The sequence below is a fragment of the Urocitellus parryii genome, chromosome 11, assembly GCF_045843805.1.
Source record: "Urocitellus parryii isolate mUroPar1 chromosome 11, mUroPar1.hap1, whole genome shotgun sequence".
In the NCBI taxonomy this organism is placed as follows: Eukaryota; Metazoa; Chordata; class Mammalia; order Rodentia; family Sciuridae; genus Urocitellus; species Urocitellus parryii.
In genome coordinates this window covers 75333307-75360211 of record NC_135541.1, presented here as the reverse complement: position 1 = coordinate 75360211, position 26905 = coordinate 75333307, and the positions used below count along the sequence as shown (strand labels likewise).

General features: G+C 35.4%; 1 protein-coding gene across 1 annotated transcript in view; it reads right to left on the bottom strand.

Moving 5' to 3' along the window:
- Tlcd4 (TLC domain containing 4) overlaps positions 1 to 26905 on the bottom strand; it is a 48755-nt gene that overhangs the window by 17842 nt on the left and 4008 nt on the right. The window contains exons 2-5 of the mRNA XM_026409624.2: positions 10971 to 11136; positions 6908 to 6997; positions 4564 to 4622; positions 2172 to 2266 (exon numbers count right to left, since the gene is read on the bottom strand). Of these exons, the coding sequence (XP_026265409.1) occupies positions 2172 to 2266; positions 4564 to 4622; positions 6908 to 6997; positions 10971 to 11125 (399 nt within the window). The 5' untranslated portion in view covers positions 11126 to 11136. The remainder of the gene's footprint in view (positions 1 to 2171; positions 2267 to 4563; positions 4623 to 6907; positions 6998 to 10970; positions 11137 to 26905) is intronic.

Sequence of the window (26905 nt, the reverse complement as noted above, 5' to 3'; positions counted from 1 at the left end):
AAACATCTATATATGGAGGGAAAAATTAACACAATGGTCTTTGTAGTTCCTTAAGTTACTAGAGTATTAATGATTTATCACTGGGTGACATTTTGTTTAATATTTTAATAGCTTCTTATCTCCTTAAGTGAAACTGCAGGTTCCATGATACATTTCCATATCTCCTGCCCTCTGCCTTAGTTCAAAAATCACCCAGTTTTACCACTCCCATTAGTTCTAGATACAACATCTGAATTAATCCTGAATAAGTCTATCCCTCTTCCATTTAATAATCCTTTCATAATTCAACAATTCAGAGCTATCATGTATTCTTCCTGTCTTTTCCAGACAAGACATCTCTAAGTCCTTCAATTATTTGTTATAAAAAAAAAAGGGTACCTGATGTTATCTCCCTTTTGCAGTTAACTGTCTGCTTTCCCTAGTGGCTCTCCTCTAAATGTATGCAAGAATACAGACACCAAATAATGAGGATACAGGGTGTGATCTGACGAGGAAAACTATAACATGTCCCAATTAGATAGTATACCTCTCCTATTGGGGTCTTATAATTGAAGTGGCTTGGGTTTTTTTGCTTTTGCTTTAAGTTGTGATGTACTATTGGTACAATTGAAATGTAATCATTTATCACTTCTATGTCATTATTCCATTCATCTTACTTATAGATTATTAAACCTAAATACACAAAATTTATCGCTATTAAGTTCCATCTATTTGTTTCAGCCTATTATCTTAGTAGTAAGCTTTTTAAAAAGTGTAGCACATTGTCCAACATCTCCTTCCTAAGTTTGTTCCAGTCATTTGATAAGCTTTTCCTTTAACTTTTTTATTGTGGTAAAATATACATAAATTATTGTCTTGACAACTTTTAAGTGTATGATTCAGTGGCCTTAAATGCACTCATTGCACAACCATCAGCACTACATATCTCCAGAATGTTTTCAAATTCCCAAATTGCAACTCTGTACCCATTAAACAGTAATTTCCCCATTATTCCTTCTGTTCAGTCCTTGGTAACTTGGCATTCTATTTTTTGTCTCTAAAAATTTGATTATTCTAGGTACACATATACAAAGAATATGATGAGCTTGCTTTTTGAGAAAATCTAACAAAACACTAGAGTGGACATGGCAGTCTTCTCCGCTGACAACTATTTTATCATCACATCCAAAGTCAATCCACCAACTGCTCTCTTTCCTGGGATTAAAAGGAAAATAGAATTCTAAAATCAAGTGAGCTTAGAGAAAGAAAAGGAGACAACTCTGTCAAGGTAATTCCACTATACAAAGCCAAGGCAATACTTTGCCCACAGAAGAATGTGGAAAAGTAACAAAAGGACAAGAAAGGTGGGTAATGCCTGACTTGAGTTCTTAAACCAAAACTGAGGAAGGCCTTACAGGAGCTGTGCTATGCTTACAAGTTATTAGGATGATCACATCAGGTGTTCTATATCAAATAGTAAATGCTGAAGTAAATTCCAAAAGAAAACACGCACATATGTATGTGTGTGAATATAAACAAAGACATGTAGTTTATGAAACTGATCACTTAACATTAATGATATGACTAATATCTGAATTAAGAGTTATAAACTAGGGCTAGGGCTATAGCTGAGTTAGTAGAGTGCTTGCCTCACATGTACAAGGCCCTGGGTTCAATCCCTAGCACCACAATAAAATAAATAAATAAAGAGTTTTATTACTATTACTATCTAAATATCTGTGCATCTGTGCAAATGTCTGTGAGATACAGAAATACTAATAAAATAATTACTTTCCCAGATATATATCAGCCTGTCATTCTATCCTTCATCATTAGTATCCTGACCCAGGGGTGAAAGCTAAATATCAGGGGAAAAAAACTAAGATTTTTTCTCTCTCTACATAAGCAGAGGAAGATTCCTTAAACTCTAAGGTACTCTGCAAGAGAATTTAAAAACTCCAATAAATATAGCAGAGAGAGATACAAAAGTAGTGATTAAGATATTATATAACCAATATGTAGTTATTATTTTAGTTAATAAACAAGATACCGTTATCACAAGAATGATCCCTGAACGTAGCTAGAGATGGTCTTTTTATATCAACACTTGTGCATTTAGATTAATGTTTACCCTTGAGTTCCTATTTCCAATCTTGTCTACTGGGTAGGCTACAATAAATCTTGGCACTCACCATTACAAAGAAGTATGCATACAACGCTGTGCAATGGTGAATTATATAACATTTGTCACCAATCACTTTCCAATACAAAATGAGAATCAACAGATCTGTAAGAAGAAAAATAAATAAGACATTACACAGAAAGAAAGCTGCATTGTTTTTCAAGTGTATCTAGTTCTTTCTCCTGACAACTCATCACTGTCTACTCTGAGATAACACTTTGTTCACCCCTCTTACCCACTTTCTCACTATGTGTCTGCTCTATATATCTGAATCATCCACCCTGCTGTGGTCCCTCCAAGACAAGGGCCACGCTGTGGGTATCTTTGCACCCACAGAAATTAGGCACTGGCTTATAGCCTGTAAATTTTCTGAAAGTATAAATGACTAACTTATGTTAAAACAAATGAAAACACTATCAAATAAAAAGTAAATTTAAAAGTTGAATTACTGATTTTTGTCACAAAAAAATGCCAACAGATAAGATGGTGGTAGAAAAGATAGAAAAAGTTCAAAATTACCAGCTCGTTTATAACACATGTTCAACAAAAATTTTTTAAATTAACAACAGTTATAAATACTAACTTACAATAGTAAAATAATCAAAAACTATGACTATTAAAAAGATATGCAGGGGGCTGGGGTTGTGGCTCAGTGGCAGAGTGCTCGCCTAGCACATGTGAGGCCCTGGGTTCAATCCTCAGCACCATATAAAAATAAATAATTAAAACAAAGATATTGTGTCCATGTACAACTAAAAAAATTAAAAAGAAAAAGATATGCAAAGAAAGAAGTCAAGGCATCAATTTTTCTTTAAAAGGGTCTGACTAAATGCCATGATTCAGGAAATAGTTTATCAAAATAGAAACTGCAGAAAATGTTAACAACTATTTTCTTTACCAAATGGCTAAACATGAATGTAGAAAGGGAAACAAATGGTTATCATCTCTCCAGGGGAGAATTCAGATTTCATGGGATCAGAATTTATGGACTACAAGGACGGTGTGTAAAAATAAAAATCATTAACAAACTAGATATGAACATTTTGAAAAAGAAAGCAAATTACAAAATTTAAAGAGAAGTCAAATACCATAATTGTGCAAATCTAGAAAAGTAAAATAAATTATTGTTAATTAGCTGCCTGATACCCTTCCCTAAATACATTTATTTTCCCTACATATTCTGTATACTCTCTGGTCACCAACTTCTATGATAATTATTTTGTAACATGTTCTATTGAGAGAATAAAGCAAACTTTTTTCAACTTGGTTTAGAAAAGTTTATTTCAGTGCATAACTCTTTCTTGTAAGATTTTTTGGATTGTTATGTTATTTGGAAAACTTTAATCAAATTTCTTGCATATAGGATTTCCTGAGGAGTGACTATTCTCTGACTTAACACTCATTAACTAGTACATGTGGCATATAATGAATTTTGTGTTAACCTAATCAATAACATCATTTTGTGTCAATTAAACTATAAATATAGTTTTTATGAGTTCACTGATTCACTTTTTAAATTGGGTTACCAAATAATTCAACAGTCTATTCATTATTTATCTTCAAAACTTATCTCTTCCTCTTAATGAATTGTTTTGATACCATATATTTTTGTTATGATTCACTTCTTGATGGCATATAATTTTTTAGTTCATTACTTTATCATTTTGTTTCATATCCCATTATTTTTATTTGTATTTTCTTTCAGTTATTTAATATTTTAAGATTTAAAAATGGGGTTTCTATATAAATGTACAAACAATGGTTCTATTATATCTTTTTAAATTAAGATGATTCAAATGTCTTAATTGTTAATGTATTTATTTCAAAACATCCTTTCAAATTGCAGTTAAAATGACATATTTTCAACTTACTTCCCTTGGCCTCACTGTAAAAAAGGTCACTCCAATCCCATCCAACATTATAGAAAACATAACAGCAAAGAATGTAGAGTAGAAAGAGTCTGTGACCTTAACTGATTATGGCTAAATAGATTATTTCTGCAAATTCTACCAAAACAATGCAAACCATAACTATTGGAATATACATTTCAAGGACCTAACAGTGAAAGACCTTGAAGCTTAAACTTCATTAGCTTCACAGTAATTACAATGGAGAAACTCTTCAGGAAAAGGACAGACCACTAAAAAAAAAAAAAAAAAAAAAATCTTAAATGCCCTGACCTTGGTGGTTTGAGGCCCCATTCTATAACCTGGAACTTCAGTGAGAATCAGAAAGGCAAGAAAAAAATGTTTCACATTCTTCTGTCATCATGGGTATTATTTTCCTCTGGACAGATTCTGAAAGCTACTTTTCAGATAAGCCAAAAGCACAGACTATGTATTCTTTGCATAATTCCATGAGTAGTATAAAAAGAAATAAACAATGAATTAAATATCACATACCAGAAATGAGGTAGCCTGAAGCAGTAGCAATATTCATAGTTGCCAGTGATGATTGACCCCTGTAAATATTTTTTTTAAAAAAAAGGTTCTTTTTTAAGCATATGGATTATAGATGAGTTACTTAATGTTTTAAAATTTAAATAGAAATTACTTCTCTTTATTGAGATTTAAATATAATGAAAATGATTTCTATAGATTCTTGAATGGTAAGCTCTCACTTTCAATATAAATCATAAAACATAGTGGAACTGTGATGTGGCCTATGGTATTGTTACTAGCAGAAATATATTTTCCCCAGGATAGCCTGGACCCTCAACACCTAACGAAATTTAATAGCCTTCCTGTATAAGATGAATTGTTTTAATCAAGAGGTTTTCTGTTGCCTGTACTTTCAATGAAATTTACTCTAGGCCCAGGCAAATCTCTAAAATCTCCTTGTAGATCAATCATCAACTCTTGGAATGAAAACTAGGCTGAAATTCTCTAACTCACTTAAAATCAACCCATACTGATATTAGAACCCAACCCAATATTAAAATCAGGCCTCCTGATCACCTCTAAGATCACCCTATCCATTTGAAAACTATTCCCAGAACCTCCAAATCTAGGAGCACTGTACAGGGCTTGTTTTAAATTTGGAAAACATCACCCATACCATCAATGGCATTCACAATGAATTAGAAGGATAACTATAAACTTATAAGGTCATGGTTGACCTAAATGAGCAGTGTCTCTGCATCACTTCCAGATCCTATTTGAAACTTGGAAATGCCCCAAGTGTTGTGTTAACTAAGATAATACTTTTGCTACACAAGTTTGTGTGAAATTACACATACACACACACACATATGCAGATGTTAAAATTTTACTGAAGATTTATAAATGTGTTCTCATATAATTTGCTCTCAAATGGTATTCCAGATGATGATACTTTTTTCTTTATTCTAAGTTAGAAATTCAAATGCCTTAAGATATCATCTAACTCAACTCTGCTTTTGAGGCCATGTAGTACTTTCATCATAATTTTCCTGAGTACTAGATCTGCCTATTATCACACTATCAGAAAATGGTTAGAACAGGACAGTTTAACTCTGCTGTTTCCACCCCTACACATATCAAGATCATATATTTTTGCCCCAGCCAGACATCTGATTTGTAATGTAAATTACTAGTAAAATTAATACAAAATAAAACTGATAGCAACTAAACTATAAATTAAAAGATTTAGCAGAAGTTATGTTTTGTTAATAAATTTTGATCTGTAAACATGACCCAGGAATATCAGACATGGAATAAATCATGGAATATAAGAAAAAAATGTATCAAAAATATCAATTTTTTCTTGTGAGGTTAAAATTTAATAAGGCAAATTTTAATTTAATAAATTTAATAAATCAAATCTTTGTTAGAAAATTTACTTCTCAAAAGAACTGGTTCTGCTAACAATAATGTTAGTAAAATTAAAATGAAAAAAAAAAATTTAAAAAGCTAAAAATTGTTTAGGTGGATGATACAAACCTCTGATCAAGGAAATAAATTTGTTAAATTGATTCACTTTGAAAAACACTTCCTAATGAAAATTTATCAACTGGTATATCCTAATAGGAATTATTTCATATGGGCGGGGGGATCCTTAAACAATGGTGGTCAAAGTATCTCATTAAATTGCCCTATATCTCACAAACCCATAACTACCACACATACCAGTGCAGTGCTTCCACAAAACATACCTCCTTTCTCTCAAGCTAGGCTGAACTAAGCCTTCTTGTGTAATGCTGCAGAATACAGTGTGCAAAATCTCTGCCACTAGAATAACATTTAAATTTTTCAAAAAGAACCATTTATAAATGACCCTATTATTGCTAGTTATTAGTGCTTCTCATGTGGTACTAAATTCCTCTCACATGGCCTTCTATAATTCTCATTCACCTCACTGATATTAAACAATGGGTCAAACATAAATTTGAAGACAAAATCTTAAGTATATATTATCCTATCCTATCTGACTACAGCTGACTATCCTGTCTCAATAATGACTCGGTTTTACTCTAAAAAGTGGTTACCACAACTTAGTTTTACTCATTAACACAGTATAAGTATTCATGCTATCATCTTATTCTCCTGGTTTGGGACAACAACTGCAATACTAAAGCAAAATGGCCCTCAGTATTTGCATTCCAAGCTAAAATTATTTTAATGCACCTTGTTGAAGTAAGTCTGAATATAAGCATTTTAATAAAGCATAAACCATCAATATTTTCTGTTTTAAAGTAAGTGGCATTCTTATTAATAATTCATATCCAAACATAAATCAAATTCACTAGTTTGAAAAGAAACAGCTTACCAAAGTGGATCTGCTATGACAGCCTCATCAAAGAAGAAAATGTACAGGCCCAAAATCCCAACCAGCAAAGAATGGCATGTAGATACTACCCTGAAATGAAACAAAATACATATGAAGATTTTAGATTCCTTGCAATAAATTTTAACTCATCCTGGAAACACCAACATTCTGAAAAAGTTATATCTTGATGCATTAAAATATAGAAGGTGGAGAGTATAATACAAAATTGCCATTTAGATATGAATAACAAGAAGAATGTCAAATCCACAATTTTGTACTAGAAAACTGGTGATTCATTTCTTAGTTAAAAGTTCTTGGGCTGGGGATGTGGCTCAAGTGGTAGCGCGCTCGCCTGGCATGCGTGTGGCCCGGGTTCGATCCTCAGCACCACATACAAACAAAGGTGTTGTGTTCGCCGAAAACTAACTAACTAAATATTAAAAAAAAAAAAAAGTTAAAAAAAAAAAAAGTTCTGAAACAGGAGTACATGAGGATCAGTTTTATGCAGACTGAGAGCAGTTGATAAGACCTCTATTCTGTGTCCTCTGAGCTCCATCCCAGACAGCATCACTGCAGGAGGAGTCTCCTGCTACAATCAGCTAGGAATGACTTCCAAATCCATTTGCCTTAATCAGTTCCATATTCTTAAAACAATTTTAATAGGTCATGACATGAAGATTATCTTGGAGATTTTAGTTTTAAATGTAGATTCACATGCATTATTGCACTTGATTCCTATAATAAATCTGTGAAAAATATGGGCAGCTATTATTAGTTCCTCTTTATCATTATTATGAAGCACTTCCAAAGAAAAAAACTGAGGGCCATAAATTTATACAGAAAATCTGTTTTACATGAAACACTCAAGTGAAAGCAAAATCTTTACAAGATCCAGGTCAAGTTTTCTTTTATAGAAAGAATAGGGTTTAAATGAAAAACATGTTTTTATGAATATATCTGGCAAATAATTTAGTAACTCAAACAGTACTTGAGCTTTATGATATGCTACTTAAGAACCATACAGGATACTGTGTAATTATCTGAACAATGAATTTTTTTTACCTAACAATTTCAGATTTCTCAAATCTTTATTTAGAAGTTTACAAGTAATGAAGTATTTCTTTTCATAAGAAAGGATGAACAGGTTACTAGAGTATGATCCCCAAATCTTTTAAAATGAGCTATATAAATGAACAATATTGAGAGTTTGATATTAGAAAATTTCATCATAACTTGAAAAATCAATATACTCAATCTATAGATCTTAAATAGATATACCATCTTAAACCAAATCATATTTTAAATGCATAAAGATTTTCACTAATTTAGTTATTGACCAAGAATCCTTTGAAATATCCAAAAGATCATCTTGAAGTGTGAATAATTAAGCCAATTTATCTGGTTTAAAAGCTTGGAATTTTCATGCCAAGCACACCTGTATTCCATTTGAGCACAGCAGGATGAAAATGTAAAATCCTTGCTATCAAGTTAAACACTCCATCTAAATAATCAAAGACAGCTCTCTGTGCTGTTAGAAAATTATATAGAAGGAAAAAACCTCTCACCAACTAGTTTTAGTGTTTAGTAACTGAGTCAGAAAGTTTCCTTTTTGAAAAAAAATCCTTTTTATTTGTGACACTTAGGTTTCAAATGCCCTTCTCTACTGAGATGTATATGGTGAGTGGGAAGCATTATATCCTTTAGCTGATGGGAAGGGCTCTGGTGAAGAGTATTCATCAGAGCAAAATCAAATGCTACTTGGTCTGGTCAGATGGCTCCCACTGTACTGAACAGGAAAAGCAATCATCTTGCACTCACACACCACTTTGCATTTTAAAGTCTATACTTTCAGAAACTTCTGTTAGTAAAAATTTCATATTTTATTTTTTAAAAATCAGATTCCTGGCAAAGAAAAATGTACATATTTCTTAGCATGTTTATTTTTAAAACCAAAATAAATTTTTTTTTTTCAAAGAGTTAAAAAGAAGTATTTGGGCTTATAAGTGGCACTTTACAGAAACAATCAATGACCATTTCGGAACAGCAATTTAAAGTTACTAACTTAATCACAAGTAGTGTGAATATTGCCAGTAGAAACTATATAGCTCTAATAAGCAAAAGAGTTAAATTTGGGAGAAAGAGATTTTAAAATGAGTAATATTTTAACATAATCAGACTTCCTTATGCTATAAGTAAGCAATTGAATATAAATAACTCAAAAAATTTTAATTGTAAGATGGAAAATATACTCATAAGTAGGTTTGTTTCCAGAAAAAAAAAATTAAAGTAAAATTTCACCTATAATTAAACTATTATCAGGTGTTCATTTCCCAGTATTTTCTTTGTCCTTTTACTAGTAAATACCTTAGGCCACCTATTGTTCAAAGATTCTTTCCTGATTTCTAGAAAGAATGCTGTGTGCTATATTGATCTGTATGTTTTAAGACTGGAAGCTGAATCTTAACACACATATATCTGTACTTTACAAAAAAGAAAGAAAGGCCTATTTTTTCCTTATTTGCATTCTATAGTCCCATGTAAAGCTGGAGCAGGAAACAGAGGTTTGAGAGACAGAAAGTGGAGGAAACACCTTTTAAACAGCTAAATGAATCTTGTATTATCCTAGATGCCTTTTTCAAATAGAAACTCACTTTCCCAAATGGTAATTTTCTGCATCATAGAAGGACAGTGATGAGACTGAATAATACAAAATATTTTTCAATTTCATCATTTCATTTTAATCTTTGCTTCTATCTCTTCGTACCCTCATTTCTTTGGCTTGCAGCTACCCAGTAATCAAATGCCTTTACCTACCCTAACCACAGTGAAAAGAAATGAAAATAGTTTAAAATACAATCAAAGACTGTTTGTCTCCCCAGCCCTTGTCTTTCCCACCATTCCAATTATCTTCAAATGTTAAAATAATCATATCTCTAGTACACGACATGTGAATAATATTTTTGAGCTAATATTAACACAAACTAATCACATCTCTTTTTTAAAAAAATATCTTAAGAAAAATTTGGGGGTTGGGGGACTAGGAGGGTAAAAAGAACAGCAGTATACACGAACCAGACATATTAGTGTACACAAGAAAACACTAGATTTTTATTCACAGTCTGAGTTATAGAAGTGAATGACTGCAAAACAGGCTAGGAGACAGACAAGGGATTTCAGGTCAAATAAGACAATTTTTAGACATGGGTAGAAGTTCTTAATTTCTAAAAGGAAATTTCAGTAAAGAATAATGATAGTAATTTTAGAAACGCTAAATCCAGTTTATAGTTGTGTTAACTTCAACTAAATACTAATAATTAAAAAAAAAAACTTACAATGGCTGAGGCAATATTTGAGCACATGAATGCTCTAAAGCCAAGAGAGCAGTAGCAGTCATTTTGCATCTGAACCCTTGTGAGATTAATGGGTTGCACACAAAGAATTTGCAACCAATTTAAGAAAACTTCAGAAGATTTCTTCAATCATAAACTAATTCTTGTTCCATTGATTTTGTTGTTGTTAAAAAACTAAAATGCAGTTACACTTTAGAATTACATAATAAAATAATAAGTTCTGACAGGCTCCAAATTATAATAGAAGGTCCATTAAAAGACACAGATGGGCAGATCATACACTATGTTCTCGGGTTGTATACTTTAACTGCCCTGGGTCTGGATAAGCTGGCCAATACTGTATAAGCTACTCACAACTCCAGCAAATGTTTTCTCCTTTTCTCCTTGCCAAAAAAATATGTTTGTTATTACAAAGAGTTCAGAGAAGAATGCAAAATCGTGAACTTCCAGTCACTGGAGTCTACTTAATCTTCCTACACTTACTTCCCTAAGTGCAATACATTATTCCTAACATTTTTCAATATAAGAATTTTTAAATTTTTCTTGTGTGAGATCAATCTATTTGTCTTTTCTTTTATTTCTAAGGTCAAACTAAAAAATAGACCATGAATTTTTGTTAGATTCTAAATGAAAGCCTTTTAAAAACTATTTTAAATAATTTGCTTTAGAAAATCAGTTTTCTTTTAAGTCAAGTATGTTTTCATATGCTTTACCTTGAGTTCCATTCAATCTTCTTTTCAAAGCTGAGATTATTAAAACCTGGAGAAACTTTTGCTGAAAACCAAGAACTTACAAAGTGGAAAAGAAGCTGAAAGATGAGAAAGCTGGTACAAAGTGTGCTGCTGACCAGTATGGTGTTGGTATCCATATTTCTTCAACCTGTGAGGAAAAATGATGGTTATAAATTGCTATTTCATGACAAGACTAATTTTTTTAATTTTAAAAAATATGTACTTCTATTGTTATTAATATTTTTAAATTTAGCACAAGTGTAAGAATATAAACTATAAGAATTTTAATTTTTAATGATACCAGGGATTGAACTCAGGAAATGAATGCTAGGCACATATAATTACATAATAAGATATTCTTAATTTCTTCTCAGTATTTTTTGTATCGCCTTTTTACTACTATATAGGAATTCTGGTTATTTTGGTATAAGTAATTAAGATATTCACCCTTATATTTATTTTATTTCATAAAAATAAGAATAAGGCAGTCTCTTACTTACAATGCTATCTGTTCACTTGATTCAATAGTAAACAATTATTATATAAAAATAGAGTTGAATGTCCTTATAATGTATTTCTTTTTACTTAATTTTTAGGGAAAATATGGCATTTCTGGAAACAATTGCTATATTTTAAAACATATCTGTTTTAGTTGATAATTTAACTGTTGTAACTCACGCATTTTCTTTTGGTCACAGGAAAATAATAGTTAACCAAAAATGTAGTCCAATTTTAAAAAACTGCATTTGACTCATATCTGTACATTGGCTTAACTCACACTGATGTTACACATGATAATGTAGTCTTATGCTATGATTTTTTAAATGAATTGATTAAATTAAATGAATATTAAAATTTTAAACCTTTTGTATGTTTCTTCACCTTTACCATCTATTTGTCATATAGCTTACATTTATATTAAAATTTTTTTTAAAAAAACTCTTAATTTAAAAATCTCAATATTCAAAATTATCTAAGTCTAGAATTTAACAGTAAGAGGGAATTTCAAATACTATTACAAAATATTCTTTTAATAATATTATTAATTATATTTAGGACAAGTCACCTGATTTTTCTGTGACTGAATTCTCATCTTTAAGTTGGGAAAGTTAGATAATTTCTAAGAAACAATTAAGCCAAAAAGCATAGAACATTGTTTGCAATAACAAAACAAAAATTACATAATGAAAACATATTGTATAGTGAGACATTTAAAACAAAATTAAAATCTTAAGAATGATAGTCTTTAAAAAGAACCATACCACTGTTACTATTTAAATTAATATTTAACTTTTTTCCTTAGAACAAAAAGACTCCATGGACTTTTAATTTTCTTTTTTTTTTTTTAAATAAAAGAGCTTGGGCTGGGGATGTGGCTCAAGCGGTAGCGCGCTCGCCTGGCATGCGTGCGACCCGGGTTCGATCCTGAGCACCACATACCAACAAAGATGTTGTGTCCGCCGAGAACTAAAAAATAAATATTAAAAATTCTCTCTCTCTCTCTCTCTCTCTCCTCTCTCACTCTCTCACTCTCTCACTCTCTCTTTAAAAAAAAAAAAAAGAGCTTCAGGTTTTAAGGACAGAGCAGAAAGAAAAGGAATATGCATATGTATACACACACACACACACAAAGTATGTATTTTTATCTTATTGAACTGAACCTTATTTGGCTCTTAAAAATCTGTGGAACATTCAGATCAAAAAAAGACACTAAAGCATTTGCTCATATCCAGAAAATATATCATTTCTATGGCTCCATCTTTGATAGAGCTGATCCTAAAATGAAAAGGAAATGAATCAATACACATTTCCAGCTGCCTAATGTGAAGAAATAAAGTCACCTACTGGAGCCAATTCACTAGAGAAAAACCAAGTCATTGACAGCACTAGCAATAACCCCACTTCATTCTCTTCCAACCAGGACATCACACTAAGAATCAGTCTCCCACAGGGCCCTTTCCAACAGAATTCATATGTCTGTAATGAATTCTTTCCTTTTTTTTTTTTTGATGTGTATGCTTGGTAGAACTATTGATATTGCAATTCTTCTCTGTGAAACTCCATTAACTTTATTGCTCATTTACTTTTTTTTAGTTTTGTTCAACATGTGTTTATTTGGCATTAAAAAATTAATTTGTGGCCTTTTTAGTCTAGGTTTAGTATTAACCAAATAAAAATTTGTACATAAATTAAACATCATTATAATTTTCTTAGTAAGCTGTAAAGGGGAAAATTTTTTTCTAAGATTAAAGTAAAGAGGGATCTGGAGGTCAGATGGACAGTTAATTGAAGAAAACAGAATCAGCAATCAGAAGAGAGTGAGAGTCAAACTTAAATGTGAGGATGGTTTGTCCCGAAGGCTTCTGATGTTCCTTGCTGGCTCTGGAGCTGGGGATGGGCATGGGTTGCTCATGTGATGCTCAGAGAATTTCATTAGAGTTCAAGATATACAATGAGTATTTCATGAATCTTTGTTAAAAAGTGTCATAAAACATACGTCATCCACATTATCCAGTTTGTGATTTGTTCTTTTAACTAATATATTAAAAAGCATTCACATAGCCAGGCGCCAAGGTGCACACCTGTAATTCCAGAAGCTTGGGAGGCTGAGGCAAGAGGATTGTGAATTCAAACCAGCCTCAGTAAAAGTGAGGAGCTAAGCAACTCTGTGAGATTCTGTCTCCAAATAAAATACAAAATAGGGATGGGGATGTGGCTCAGTGGTCGAATGCTCCTGAGTTCTATCTCTAGTACCAAAAAAAAAAAAAATTAAATAATTCATCATTAAAAAACTTACCATTCCCCTCCCCCAAATTATAGTTTTTATTAAATCTGTTATATTGGATGAATATTTTATATTTTTAACAGACTTATTTTCAGTTAAGTCTTTGGGATGTATGCTGAGTCTTCTTTACAAAAAAAAATCTTCCATTTAAAACTAAATATTAAGCTCAATATATTCAAGCTATGGCTTCTATTAAAGGCTCAACAGACAGAAGCTAATTAAATTGTTCTACTCCCAGCTCTGCTTCTTAATAAGCAGTTGCTTGCCTAATCAGTCATGCCAAATCAAGGACTAATCTAGAGATTTTTAGAAATTTCCCCAGAAAATCAAAGTTTCTGGTAGGAAGCAGTTGTTCCTATTTATTTGTTTTAAGTTTCTGAATCAGGCAAGACCATGTTTAAAATGGATAAAACCAAATGATGCTCATTACTAACATAAATAAAGGGCCTTTGAGAGTTTGGTGATTATCAAGCATAGGAATACACATTAGGAGAAGCATTAGGCCTAGTTCATTTACCTCTACATGTGGCTAGCAGCTGGCAGAAAGCTGGGAAACTAGCTGTCCTGGAGAAAAGCAGCTGAAACAGATATGGGAAATATTTCTGGGTCAATGTACAAGAGTATCTAGACATGAACTCTATAATACAATTATCCCATCTGAATTCAAAGGACACCAGTAGAACTCTTCTAGAGACCTGCTGAATACAATGATTTTGTACTTTTCCCCCAAGACAGCATACACTTTAACTGAGGCTGATTTCTTGGTAAAAAAAGGACATGAAAAAGGTCTGGGGTACACCTCACCACCATCACCTATGAAAGCCCTCTTAAGCCTACACTAGACACGCACAAAGATAAGGGCCCGAGGCAGCATAGCCAGGCCTGATTCAGTCCTCACTTCAGTCAAGGGCCCATCCAACATCTGACACTTGTCCACCATGTGCCAGGCATTGTGTTGGCGTTCTAAACACTAAATGGGAGTCATGATTATAAGCCTGGAAGGAAGCAAAAAAAAAAAACAATCCTTACCACATAAAGTGGTAAACGTTGAGCGTGTGCTATGGGGACACTCCCTGCTCTCTAGGAAATAAATAACCAGCAGAGATGACACATAAAGAGTGAGGCGATATCCAACACTATTTAAGGTGAAACAAGACTTGGTTCTGCTGAGTGAGTTTAAAACACTCTCCCTCCAGCAACCACAACTGTTACTCTCACTTTTCTCTGTTTGTTAATCCTTTGTAAGTACAGTGATTCCCTAGCCAATGTATCAGAGTTGCCAATGCCATTTCCACATGCACACACAACTCTACCCCTCACATTCTGATACAGCTCCCAGGAAAGACCCCTGCTACAGTGTTCAGCAATAAAACCCTTAAAGAGAGGGGAAAGATCAGTGTGTTCACCTTTAAAGCCGGCAGGGAAGAGGAAAGCTGGGATAATGCAGCATTCAGGCTTAGCATTCCCTTGCCTAATGAGCTCCTTTTCCTACTTCCCTGCAATAAAAGGGAAAAGTCCAAATATATATTCACTGCTCTCAAATCTCCAGTTCTCCCTCTTTTATAAAAGATAAGGTTTCTTCCCATCTCACACACACAAAAAAAGGCTATTGGGCATGAACTCCCTCAACTTGTTAATGTTTACCACTTCTGACCACCTGAATCTCTTCTCTGTACACTACAGTCTCTACCTGGCTTCCCCATGCTCTGAACACTGCTTATGTTATGTGTAACCGTAGCTGTCATCCCCCACCACACCAGAGATGGCCAGTTAGCTTGCCTCTGGACGCTGCATGTGGGCATCCTGCAGGCTCCACAGGCTCTATCTGGCCCAAGATGAACTTAACCAAAATCAGCCCTTTCTCCATGGCTCCATAGTTCAGTGAACTGCAAGGCCTTCACTTTTCCCCACCTGCTGACCTAGAACAGCTCAGTCACTGCTAATGCCTTCTCAGCCCTTACCTCACAAACAAATGACAAGTTCTAGTAGACTACCTAATGAAGGATAATCTGATTCTAGCAAAGTTCTAAAGTTTCTCGTGATAGCTTTGAACACTACAAAGAAATGTAGCTGGATAACAAGTTAGGTAAATCCAGAGCTGGCTGAAAAACTAGAAACTGTATATAGATCAATGATCTGAAACAGACTTAGAAAGTAACTCCTGGGAGTTTGTAAGTTTTTCCCAGTAAACTTTTTTTTACAAATATTTGTTAACTATTTAATTATGGGAATAAACTTTTAAAGGCAACAAACACAGGAACTTAGCATAATAGCAACACACACACACACATAGACACACACACACACACACACAACCTTAACTTATAAATAACACAAACCAAGGAGAGACAATAGGATAATGAAGATACCAAACACAAAAAAAACAAGGCTTGTTTATATATCAGGACAAAGCATACCTTTCAATCAATGTAAGTATCAGTCCAATTTAATTTAGAATTAATCACATACTAAAATAGCTTTACAAAAGTATAAATAAGACAGTGTTTTTTTAGATGAAGATTTAAGGTACTGAGTAATGTTAGGATGGGAGCATGTCTGAGAACTTTAGAGCAGTCTTCCAACAAATCAAAAATTTTTCATGAAGAAAAATGCAAAAAGGAACTTTGGTTTCCTCAAAATGCCACAAGTGGGCAAAAATGGTAGTAAGGGAAGAGTTCAGTTTAATTTAAAGATGATCCACCTGACAATTTAGTAGTATCCAAGTATCCATCACAGAAGTGGTAAAGGACAGACAGGAGGTGGTCAGCCGACAGTGGGCATTAGTCCATCTTCCAGAGCGCTTTCAGAATGAGAATCTGGATCTAGGATTGAACCTAATTTGGGGATCTAAAAAGGCAGCTCTGTATTAAAGACTACATTGACTTCTCAAAATTCTAACACTTATATTTTTTAAAAAATCAAAATTTTCACATGTAAGGAAATGTTAAATGCATACAACATTGCCAAAAGTATGCAGGCTCACAGTCTTGAGTTGCAGTCTCAGTTCCACCATTTGTTAGCTGCACTTAACTTGCCTTAAATGAACCTCAGTTTCCTCAAGTTGGAGATGGCAACAGCACTGACAAGGCTGTTGTGGGGAATAAACAACGTAATGTGCCTTGAGCACTAAGAATAGTATGGTTTGCACTCAGTAAATTTCTGTTTCCATCATCATCTCTATCAATATGCAGGACAAGCAGTTTCTGGGCCTGTCATGACTCCAGCCAAGGGAAACAAGATCACTTGTCCCTGGGCTCCTAACTCATCCCTATTTTCACAAGAAAACACCTTAAATGTAGGCAGTTCCTACTAAAGAAATCCATCCTCTACTACTTGGGTGTCTTTGCCCTGCTCCAAAATTTCTTTCCAGCCACCTCCCCAGACTATCATCCCCTCTACCTCCCAAATCCTTTCACTGGGTTCCCTGGAACTATTACTCCATATCCAGAAAAGAGTGCTATATCCCTGGCCTCTCCTCTGAGCACTCTAATGACACCTCTCTTCTCTTTGAAGAGAGGTGGCATTGTGGCTGCCTAGACTCCCACACTCCACAGTCAGGTAGTGGCCTGAGTACCCTCTTTGATCTTTATGGTAAGCAAAGCCCCTTCCAGCCTTACTTCCCATTCCCCACCCTCTTAAACACCCACTTCCCTTTTGGTCTTGCCATTCAGTCCCCCAGCCCTCTTCCTCTCCTCATTTGTGTCATATTCTAACCTTCCAAACGTTTCCTCTCATGTACATATTGAACCCAGTTCACTGATGTCCTCTAGCCCCACCATCATCCTGAGTCATTTCTCGTCTGTGCAGATAGACCAGTATCACCTTGACAACTCAGTCCTTTTTATCTTCACCTGGACTAGCACCTCTTCCACACATCTCAACCACCCATAACCATCATCCCTCATCCTTCACTCTTCTGTCTCCAAAATAACATTTGTTCAAGAGTTTCCTTTATTGACTTAGCTTCCTTTCCTTTGAACCTGTTCATATTTCAACATTCGCAAATTCACTAACCCCTCAGCTTTTCCCCAATGCATTAGCCCTTTCCTTTTTTTAAAACTTCTTTCTTTAATCAGTTAGTTCTTAAAGCCCATCATTTCTGTAATACTCTAAGACCCTACATTCCCCTTCCATTGCCAAGAGCTGGCAAAACCCAAATCCCTCAATATGCCTAACTATTACTCAATAACAAGCCCTGAACAATCAGAGCCCTGTTGGAGAAATTCAGATGTAAAAGGGATTGAAGTTGGTGAATATGAAATTATAGAGGGATCAAACAGCCCTCAACACTGTCCTGCACTCCAACCACAGAGCTTTGGCCAAGCAGTCCTCATATTTCATAGTAAAATTTCCAAATCCTCCCTATTCTTTTTGAAACTCCAAATATCCTTCCCCTTTCTTAGCCATATAACCCTAACCCTACTTCACACACACAAAAAAATACATACACACACACATATATGAAGCCAATGTATGAAAACTTCAATATCCCACTTCCAACTCTACAAACCATGTGCATCTGCACCCATCTGCCTTCCTGTCTGAGGCCAGCCTCCCCAATATCTGCATTTTAGATTCACCCTTACCCGCTTTCTTGCGAATCTTTTGCTGTCTATTCTCCTTCTAAACTGGCTCTATTAGCTTTTAAACAGGCTCAAGTCACCAGAAGAAAAAAAAAAAGTTAATAGATCCACAGTCTTTTTCAATCCTATCTCTTTTCCCACAGTTTTCTTTCTTTCTTTCTCTCTCTCTCTCTCTCTCTCTCTCTCTCTCTCTCTCTCTCTCTCTCTCACACACACACACACACACACTCTCTCTCTCTCTCTCTCTCTCTCTCTCTCACTCTCTCACTCTTGCTCTCGCTATCTTGACTCCTTTACAAAGTTCTGGGAAGATTTGGCCATACTCTGTGATATTTCATCTCACTCTTCAACCCACTCCACTCTCATCCCCTAATAACTCCCTTTCTGTACTTTCCTACTCTGCCACAACATTAAATCTGCCATCAAGTCCTATGGATTTTACTTCTTAAATAGTTTAAGATCCATTTTTCTCAAGTTACTACATCACTTTTCTGGATTACCTCCAAATTGGCCTCCTTAGTGTGAAGAAGAGTGGAGGACTTCAGGGAAATCTTATTTTTTTCCCTAAAAGCTGTCTCCAATCATGTCACTTCCTTCTTACTCTCAACTTAAAATCTTCGTTGGTTTCCAACACTCTCGTGGGGACCCCACCTTCTCCATCTGGCACTTCCCTCACTTGCTACACTACAGACAATGTAGCCTTCTTCTATTTCTTAACAATGCTGTGTTCCCTCCTTCCACAAGGTCTTTGCCACTGTATTCCTCCACTCCTATCCCTGCCTCTCCACTCCCAAGTTAACTCCCATGCTCTTCTGCCCTCAGGCCAATCCTCACTTTCTCAGGAAGGCTTCTACAAACTCTGTCAACAGGTCAATTCCCCCATTATCTGTCTCACAGCACTGCTCCTCTTCTTTGCAGCTGGAACTTGAACAATGTCTCCTTCTCTTAGGGGAATGTGTGTCCCATGAGAGTGGAAAACATGGCCATGTTTCCCTCACCATTGTATCCCCATACCTAACCAGTGCCTGCCACACAGAAGGTTCTCCACAAATGTCTGTTAAATATTGACAGATATTCATATTCTTACATGTGCTTTCTATTCTGTCAGTACCTCATCAATTACAGGTCCTTCACTTCAGCAGTATAATCAGAACTATCAACCCTACTACTAACAGCATAAAAGTATACTGTTCAAAGATTTATATTATTTAAAGTATATTATTCAAAGATTTTCACTTCCAAAGCCCTCCAAAAAAAATCTAATGTTATAAACAACTATTGAATATAATATTTGCCCATTTCAAACTCCCTATAACACATGATACATATTCAAGTTTCATGTGTGTGTATCTATAATAATCTGCCCTGTTTTTTTCAAATACTTATCAACTATAGAAATACTTATGGCATTATTTACCACTGTCAGTAGCCATAACATTCTAGCATTTAAAAGTTTCTGCCTACAAACAAGATTTTTATATGAACACATAACTCAAAACATCAGCCATTTACCAAGCCACCTATCACAACAACCACCCTATCACAAAAGATATACATACCCCTCACCTATTCTGGTTTTTGTTTAAATTTTCACATAGGTAGTACATTGCAAAGCTCTCTAAATGCTAGTAAGTGACAATAACTGATCAGAAGTATTAAAATTCCTTAGTAAATAATAACTATCACAATACTCACTTTCAACTTTTCATTCTTGAAAAAACTGATAAGCATCTAAGCAAGTGTATAACTTCTCAATTAACTGCAGTGACAGCTTTGTTGTTTTTTCATTATGCATTGACAGTTATGTGAAAAAAAGGAGCATTATGTGCATAAAACATTCCCCACTTTTCTTTTCTGGGGACCAAGTTCAAGAACCATTAGCATTAGTGTGAAAATCTATAGAAAGCAAGCTATATAAAGCTGTCTACCCAACTTCTAAAATCCTATATTCATGGTACTACTTTGTAAACATTTGCTTGTGTGTGCATGGGCACATGTGTTCACCTGCACTGGAGAACAGACCCAGGGCCTCACACATGTTTCACAAGTGCTCTACTTCTGAGCTATACTTCCAGTTCCCCAGTCCCGAAGGTATTAATTTTTTAACTAAAGCAAATGGGAAGAAAATGAAGACAACCAGGTAAAGCCAAGGAGCCCAGGGAGGGGCTTAAGAGATAGGTTAACCCCTACCCCCTTGCTGTGTCACAACCTTTTGGTAAGGACTCTGGGATCTTTAGAAAATCTGTATCAAGGAAACTACACCCACCTCCCCATAACTCTAAGTTACACTCCCTTTCTGAAATACATGATCTTCTTTAAGGTTTGACAAGGAAATGCTCAAAACTACAGAATTAATAACTCTCTATGGTTCCTCCCTTCCAAATACAACACTAAACTTTGAATAAGGATATCCTTTATATTTTTATTCTCTATTTCCTTGTCCTTCAACCTTTTGTCCAACAATAACATGTAACAGAACTCAAGTTAAAGAGAAACTGTTCAATCCTTTCTGCTACAAAGTCTGGCTATTGATACTTCCCTGGAACAACATATTTGGATTAAAAGTTGTTTTGATGATAACAAAGAATAAAATATTTAAGGTAAAATATTTATACATGTCTATCTGGTTTTTGTTATCACATAATTCTATGAAATAATTACAAGTACAGGATGTTAGAGTAGAAAGGGGCCTAAACCCTGTCTCCTAAACTGTGTTCTATGAGTCACCACCCCCAACAAGAGAGTACCCTTATACAAAAGTAAGAGTGGCCCCACCTTGCTCCCTTAGCTCAGAACATTTTTGAGTTACTTCCTATCTCTGCTACAAATCTCTTTTAAGATCTCCTTTTACCTGTAACAATCCTATTCTTTACATCTTAGATTAAATGCCTTCTAGGATTCTTCCTCCAATCCCTCTAATTCAATGTTTTTCAACTTTCCATATCTGAGACTTCTACCACACACACACACTTTCTCTGTCTTGTCTCTTTATTCCTACCAATCAAGGAGATTTTGTAGTCTTCCCTTTCACAGTTTGTTTTATGAGCTGGGATGAGAGGGTGAGGTTCCTTGATACAGATTTTTCTCAAAGAGCCCAGCATCCTTACCAAAAGATTTTGACACAGCAAGGGGGTGGGGGTTAACCCATCTCCTTAGCCCCTCCCTGGGAATCCCTGCTCCCTCAAGAAATAACTTTTCCCCCTGGTTACCCATAATACCCGATCAGTTTTCCCTTCTATTAGAGATATTTTTTAACTGGGATTATAGCAAAACTTTTGTTCTCATTTTTCTACATTAAATTTAAACTTTTTATATGTTCTAGCTTTTAACTTAAAGAAAAACAATCTAGTATAATTAATGTATTTTGTGTCAGTTTTTTATCTTTGTCATATTTAAACTTTATTTGGTTTTGCACTTAATTTCTTGATGTGGGGTTTGTTTGCAATAATGCCTACCAAGCAGTGTGGCCACAGGAAGCCAGCAAAGGGGAAACGCCTCCCCAGTTCACCCTACTGCTCCTCTGCTTCTCAGCTCCCAGCTCAAGAATTCTATCCTTAGGAAATTCAGGAGTTCATTTTCTAGGCCCTGAAGGCTCAGAGTATAGATGGCATGTGTGATTTATGCAATAAATGTTGCTTCCTCACATCTCACTTAAAACTTAAAACTTTCATAAAGAAGGCTTTGTCTTTTAAACCCCCAAGAACCAATTACAATCACTGGATTTTGGATAAACAAGAGCCTCTTAGGCCAGGAGACTTCAGTAATTGGAAGGTCACTAATACAGTAGCTGGCACAAATAAAAAGGAAGGGTTTTGACACTGATACAATTTTGAGGACTCTTTTTTTTTTTTTTTTTTTTTTTTTTTTTTACAAAAAACTAACATTTCAAACGCAACACTAGATTCAGGCCTTAGAAGGAATCTGTGCTGTAAGGGGCCTGACCCTAAAGGAGGGACCAGGTGGCACTGAATCACCTGAGGGGTCTCTCAGGAAGAAGTAAGAGAGTCTGCAGCCAACCATTTCTTACAGGCTTCTAAAGTACTTATTTCCATATCAGTGCTCTTCCCTTCCTGGAGGGATCACAGAAGGAGCCTCTTGGCTTAGAGTACCCCTTGGCTTTCTGCCAACCAACACAGTGAAATCAAGGAAAATCTGGACAAAGTATGATTTTTTCCCAAGTATATTTTGCTTTTTTTTTTTTTTTTAAGGATCATTGGGACATTTACCAAAGTACCTAGGAAGTCAGAACCTAAGGATACAGGAAAGTTTTTCTCACCTCCAATCAACAATCTGATTACCCACTTAGAACATCCTTAGCAAAATGGCAAAGATAGGGCTTTGCCTCCTACTTTCTGTTTTCCCTCTCTTTATACATGCTTCCCCCAGGAAATATTAGTTTCCGAAGGGTTAGAGGGGTTAGAAGAACAATTTAGCAAATTTCTGCCACTTGTTGGGTTCTCAAGATGAATTCCATTCAGCTAGAGAGACCTGGAATGAATACTTATCAGTAGCTCTGGAAAGGAAGACTGTGACTGATCTCCACATTCTCTACAACAGGGATAAGAATGCCTACCCTGCAAGATGAGTGTGTGGCTTAACTGAGATAATGCCTTCGGTGCACCTACATGTCTGGCATATGTAGCCACTTATGGTAAATCATTTAATAGCCATCCATTTCTTTGCAAAGTGACACTGCCACTTCACCTCTATGAATCTGGGCTGGTCTAGCCATCTGCTGACAAACACAGCAGAAAAGAGGACATGAGAACCCAGGTGGGCCTTATGAGACCTTTCATTGCCTGTCTTTTTCTGTTCTGGAATGTTTCCCTCCATAGTGATCCAAGAAAACCAGTCTAGTCTATTGGAGGAAGAGAGGCCATGAGGAGGAGACTGAGGCTGCAGGGCTGACAGGCAACACAATACCAGCCAGGCTAGCAAGCCATTTTGGACCTGCCAGCCCAGCTGGACCTGCAGCTGAATGCATGCACTTGGTGAGCCTGTAGTCAGAAGAGTAACTGCATAGTCAACCCCCAAATGATAACAAAGTGTTGTTTTAAGCCCCCAGGGTTTGGGATGGTTATTTGGCAATAGATGGAAACACCACTCAATATTAAGAACAGTGCTCCATACTACCAGCTCTTTCCTAACCAAGAAATGTCACACCCATTTCTCTGGAGCACCAAATTGTAGAAGAATATGACATTTCACATCTGAAGCAATACAATTAATTTCCCTCTTTTATTTTCCCTTTACCCAAGGACCCTGCAGCTTGTCTACACCTTTGATCTGACTGGGTATCCAAGGACTTCATAAATTCTCTAGGTGGTTTTCTATTGTTTTAGTGAAGGGCCACTTAAAACTTTACCCAAAGCCCTTTGAGAATGTATTCTCTTCTAACTGCTTCTTATAAGACTGTCATCACCCGATCCTGGTTCCAACTATACTATTGCCCAATAAGTATGATGATATTTACCAACTCAATTCAGTATCTGGTGGATACTGTCGGGCAGTCAAAAGATCTAATCAGAATGATGTTGTTTCTTTGAAACACTTCAAGGCTAGTGAGATGAGTAATGCAAATCAGATGTGGTTTTATCCTTTCACAGACTTCAGGCAGCCTTAAGTTTAACACGTTTAAATACAACCCTCACGTTTAAATTCAAGCATGGTCAAAAAGCATAAAAAGACTAAGGTTTACCCAAAGACTTAGTAATGAAGACCTGTTCTGGAACAATGCTCCTGAGACAAGAATTTGGTGAATGTAGCATGAAGCCCAGAGCCAAGTGCCTTTGAGAAGTGAACTTTTCCCAGCTTCACAAATGGGTGACACTCTCAGACTCCACAACCTATCAACAATTTCAACCTTGAAGATGCTCTCGAGACTTCTTAGAGTGGCGACTCTGATTCTTTCTAATCATTGTAATAATTCTAATATATTAAGACCATCTAGAGCAACCTCGTTTCTGGCTTCATAAATTTTAGCCAATATCTTTGGGCAAATCAGTTGTGCATTCTGTGCTACATTGTGGAAAAACTGCCAGAGAACAGTATCACATTTCTGTTTATATGGCTCATGTGTCCCTTTAGGTCCTCTAAAACCTAATTCTGGGTTAAAGCCATGAACTTACACCTCATCCTACTGACCTTTCACTGAGCTGCACCGAGGCATGACACCCCTGGCTAGCACTGAGGAACATGATATGAAATGGCATCATAAAACCAAGTCTCTAGGTTTACTGTATGATCCTGGGAATGCTGTTGAGAATGTTAGTCATTGAAAAGGCAGGTGGGTTTTTTTTGTTTTTTGTTTTTTCTTTTACAAAAACGAAAAGGTGAAATTTTCTCAACTTTTAGAATCAGGAATACATGGGCTTTTCCAATCTGGTTTTCTTTCTGGACATCCAGAAGCTGGTTCTGGATTACTTGTCTCTTTTCTTTGGCTGCTAAAAAATTTATGTGCTAGAACATATAGCAAGAGGAGAGAGCCTCAAACTACAAAATAGGACCTCAAGGTATACAATCAGGCCTCACTTAGCCTTTCATCCCTATTTCTTCTTTTATACTAAATTTACTTCATCTTTTCAGAGTGTGTGTTCATCTTTGTAAGCCAGTCCAAATCCCTTTCAGAACAAGCATGGGGTAAAAATAAAACTAAAGATAAGAGTCAAGGTGCATGTTATTATTACCCCTACTAAATAGTGAGCTCTTATAAGCAAGGGCCAGACATTGCCCCACTTTGAAATTCCCATAGCACCTACTACTGTGCTTTCCTTCTGAATGATACTTGGAAGTTAAGCAGCAGATTATATAAGTTTTGATAGCACTTTGTTGCCTGAATTATAAAATAAGCACTATATCAATGAATTGATCTTCTGTCTTCAACACAATTCACACAATTGTGAAAAGAGGTAGGTACAGGTGTTTACTATAGCATTAAGAGCAGTAGCCTTAAGGCTCAACCACAGGGAAATGGTTAAACATATGGATACAGCTGTACCATCACACATACAGACATTTAAATTAACAAGATGATATGAAGGCAGACTGCAAAATAATCAGCTGTTCATAATTAAATAACTCTGGGCATGATTTTGTAGAGAAAAAGGTCTACAGGCCTATAGCTCAAAATTGGTAACTGACAGTGTTTGGGAGTGAAATCAGGGTAAGTGGGAATGGGGGAGGGGGAAAGGGGAAATTCCATTTACTCTCCTGAGTACTGATTGTTAATATTTTTCATAATAAGCTAGTTTCACTTTTGTGATTAAAAAGCACTAGAGAAAACATTTATGATTTTAAGCTATAAATCATTCTCAAATCCTCCAACTGCACGTGTTAAGGATTGGTTCAGAGAGATGATGCTGAAGTTGTCAAATATGAGTCTTGGCTCTGATGTCAGGCCTGCCCCCTTGACCACCTACGCTTCAGCCTTTACATTGCCCTGATTCTTCCATTTCCCCACAAAACATGTAAGAAATCTGTCTGGTAGCGCTGACCGGGTTCTAAAAATATGAAAAGGCAAGGAACCTTAATATGAAAAAAACTGTAGTCTTTATAAGGCCTTAAAATAGTATGTAACAAATTATAAAAACATTTAAGTTAATTCCTAATTGTCTCAATATTTTTACATGTATTAGAGCAAACATGTTCATCAAGCAAGATTAATTTTAAGAATCATGTCATATAACACTCTGTAAAGGGGGCATTTAAATTTCTTTAAGCATTTTCCTCAAATAAAATGTACTTCTTCCTCCCAATCCCACTAAATAAATACATATCAAGTAGGGAGAAGTTTTCCTTGTCTTTCAAATATACTTTTATGTGTTTGTATGGCACTAGAAATTGAACCTACAACCTTGCACTAACATGCTAGGCAAGTGCTGTAACACTGAGCTATACATCCAGCCCCAAAATGTCCTTTTTAATGGATTTTTAAGTCTATTTGGAAACAAGTAAATTAACTTGACCAAGGTAGTATCTCCATGTCTAAAAATTTAAAGTTAAATTAAAACCAATACATTAACTCATTCTAAGCTTCAGGATCCAAAATCGGGCTTCATGGGAATAGTCAGGTGGACACCGTAAGTCTGGGAGGTCAGAGATAAGATTAGAGAAGCCAGGGTAGAAAGCATTGAATAAATGCCTAGACAGCATTTGGGAAGATGAAGAAAGAAGGGTGAAAGAAGATAAGAGAAAGCATTTAGGACAAAGGATGACAAACACTGAAAAAAAAAATTATCAACTAAGGTAAGAAAAGCAGACAAGGGAGCAAGATAGGTCAAAGGGAGGATCCAACTAAGTGTAATGTCAATGATAAAAAGCAAGCAGTAACCAAGCAACATGCTGGGTGAACTCTGATACCAGTGTACTTTTTCTACAGACCTTGTTTTACTTGCTGGTGGGAGTATTAGTGCTGCAGTCAGATATTAATTGTTATGAAAAGGAAATCAAAAGCCTGCAGATAGGCTCTGCCCTTGATTAATTAGCTCCCAGATGCTGGTTGAGGCAGAAGCTTGAGCTTAGTTATAGATCATGAAACAGACTTCTAAGGA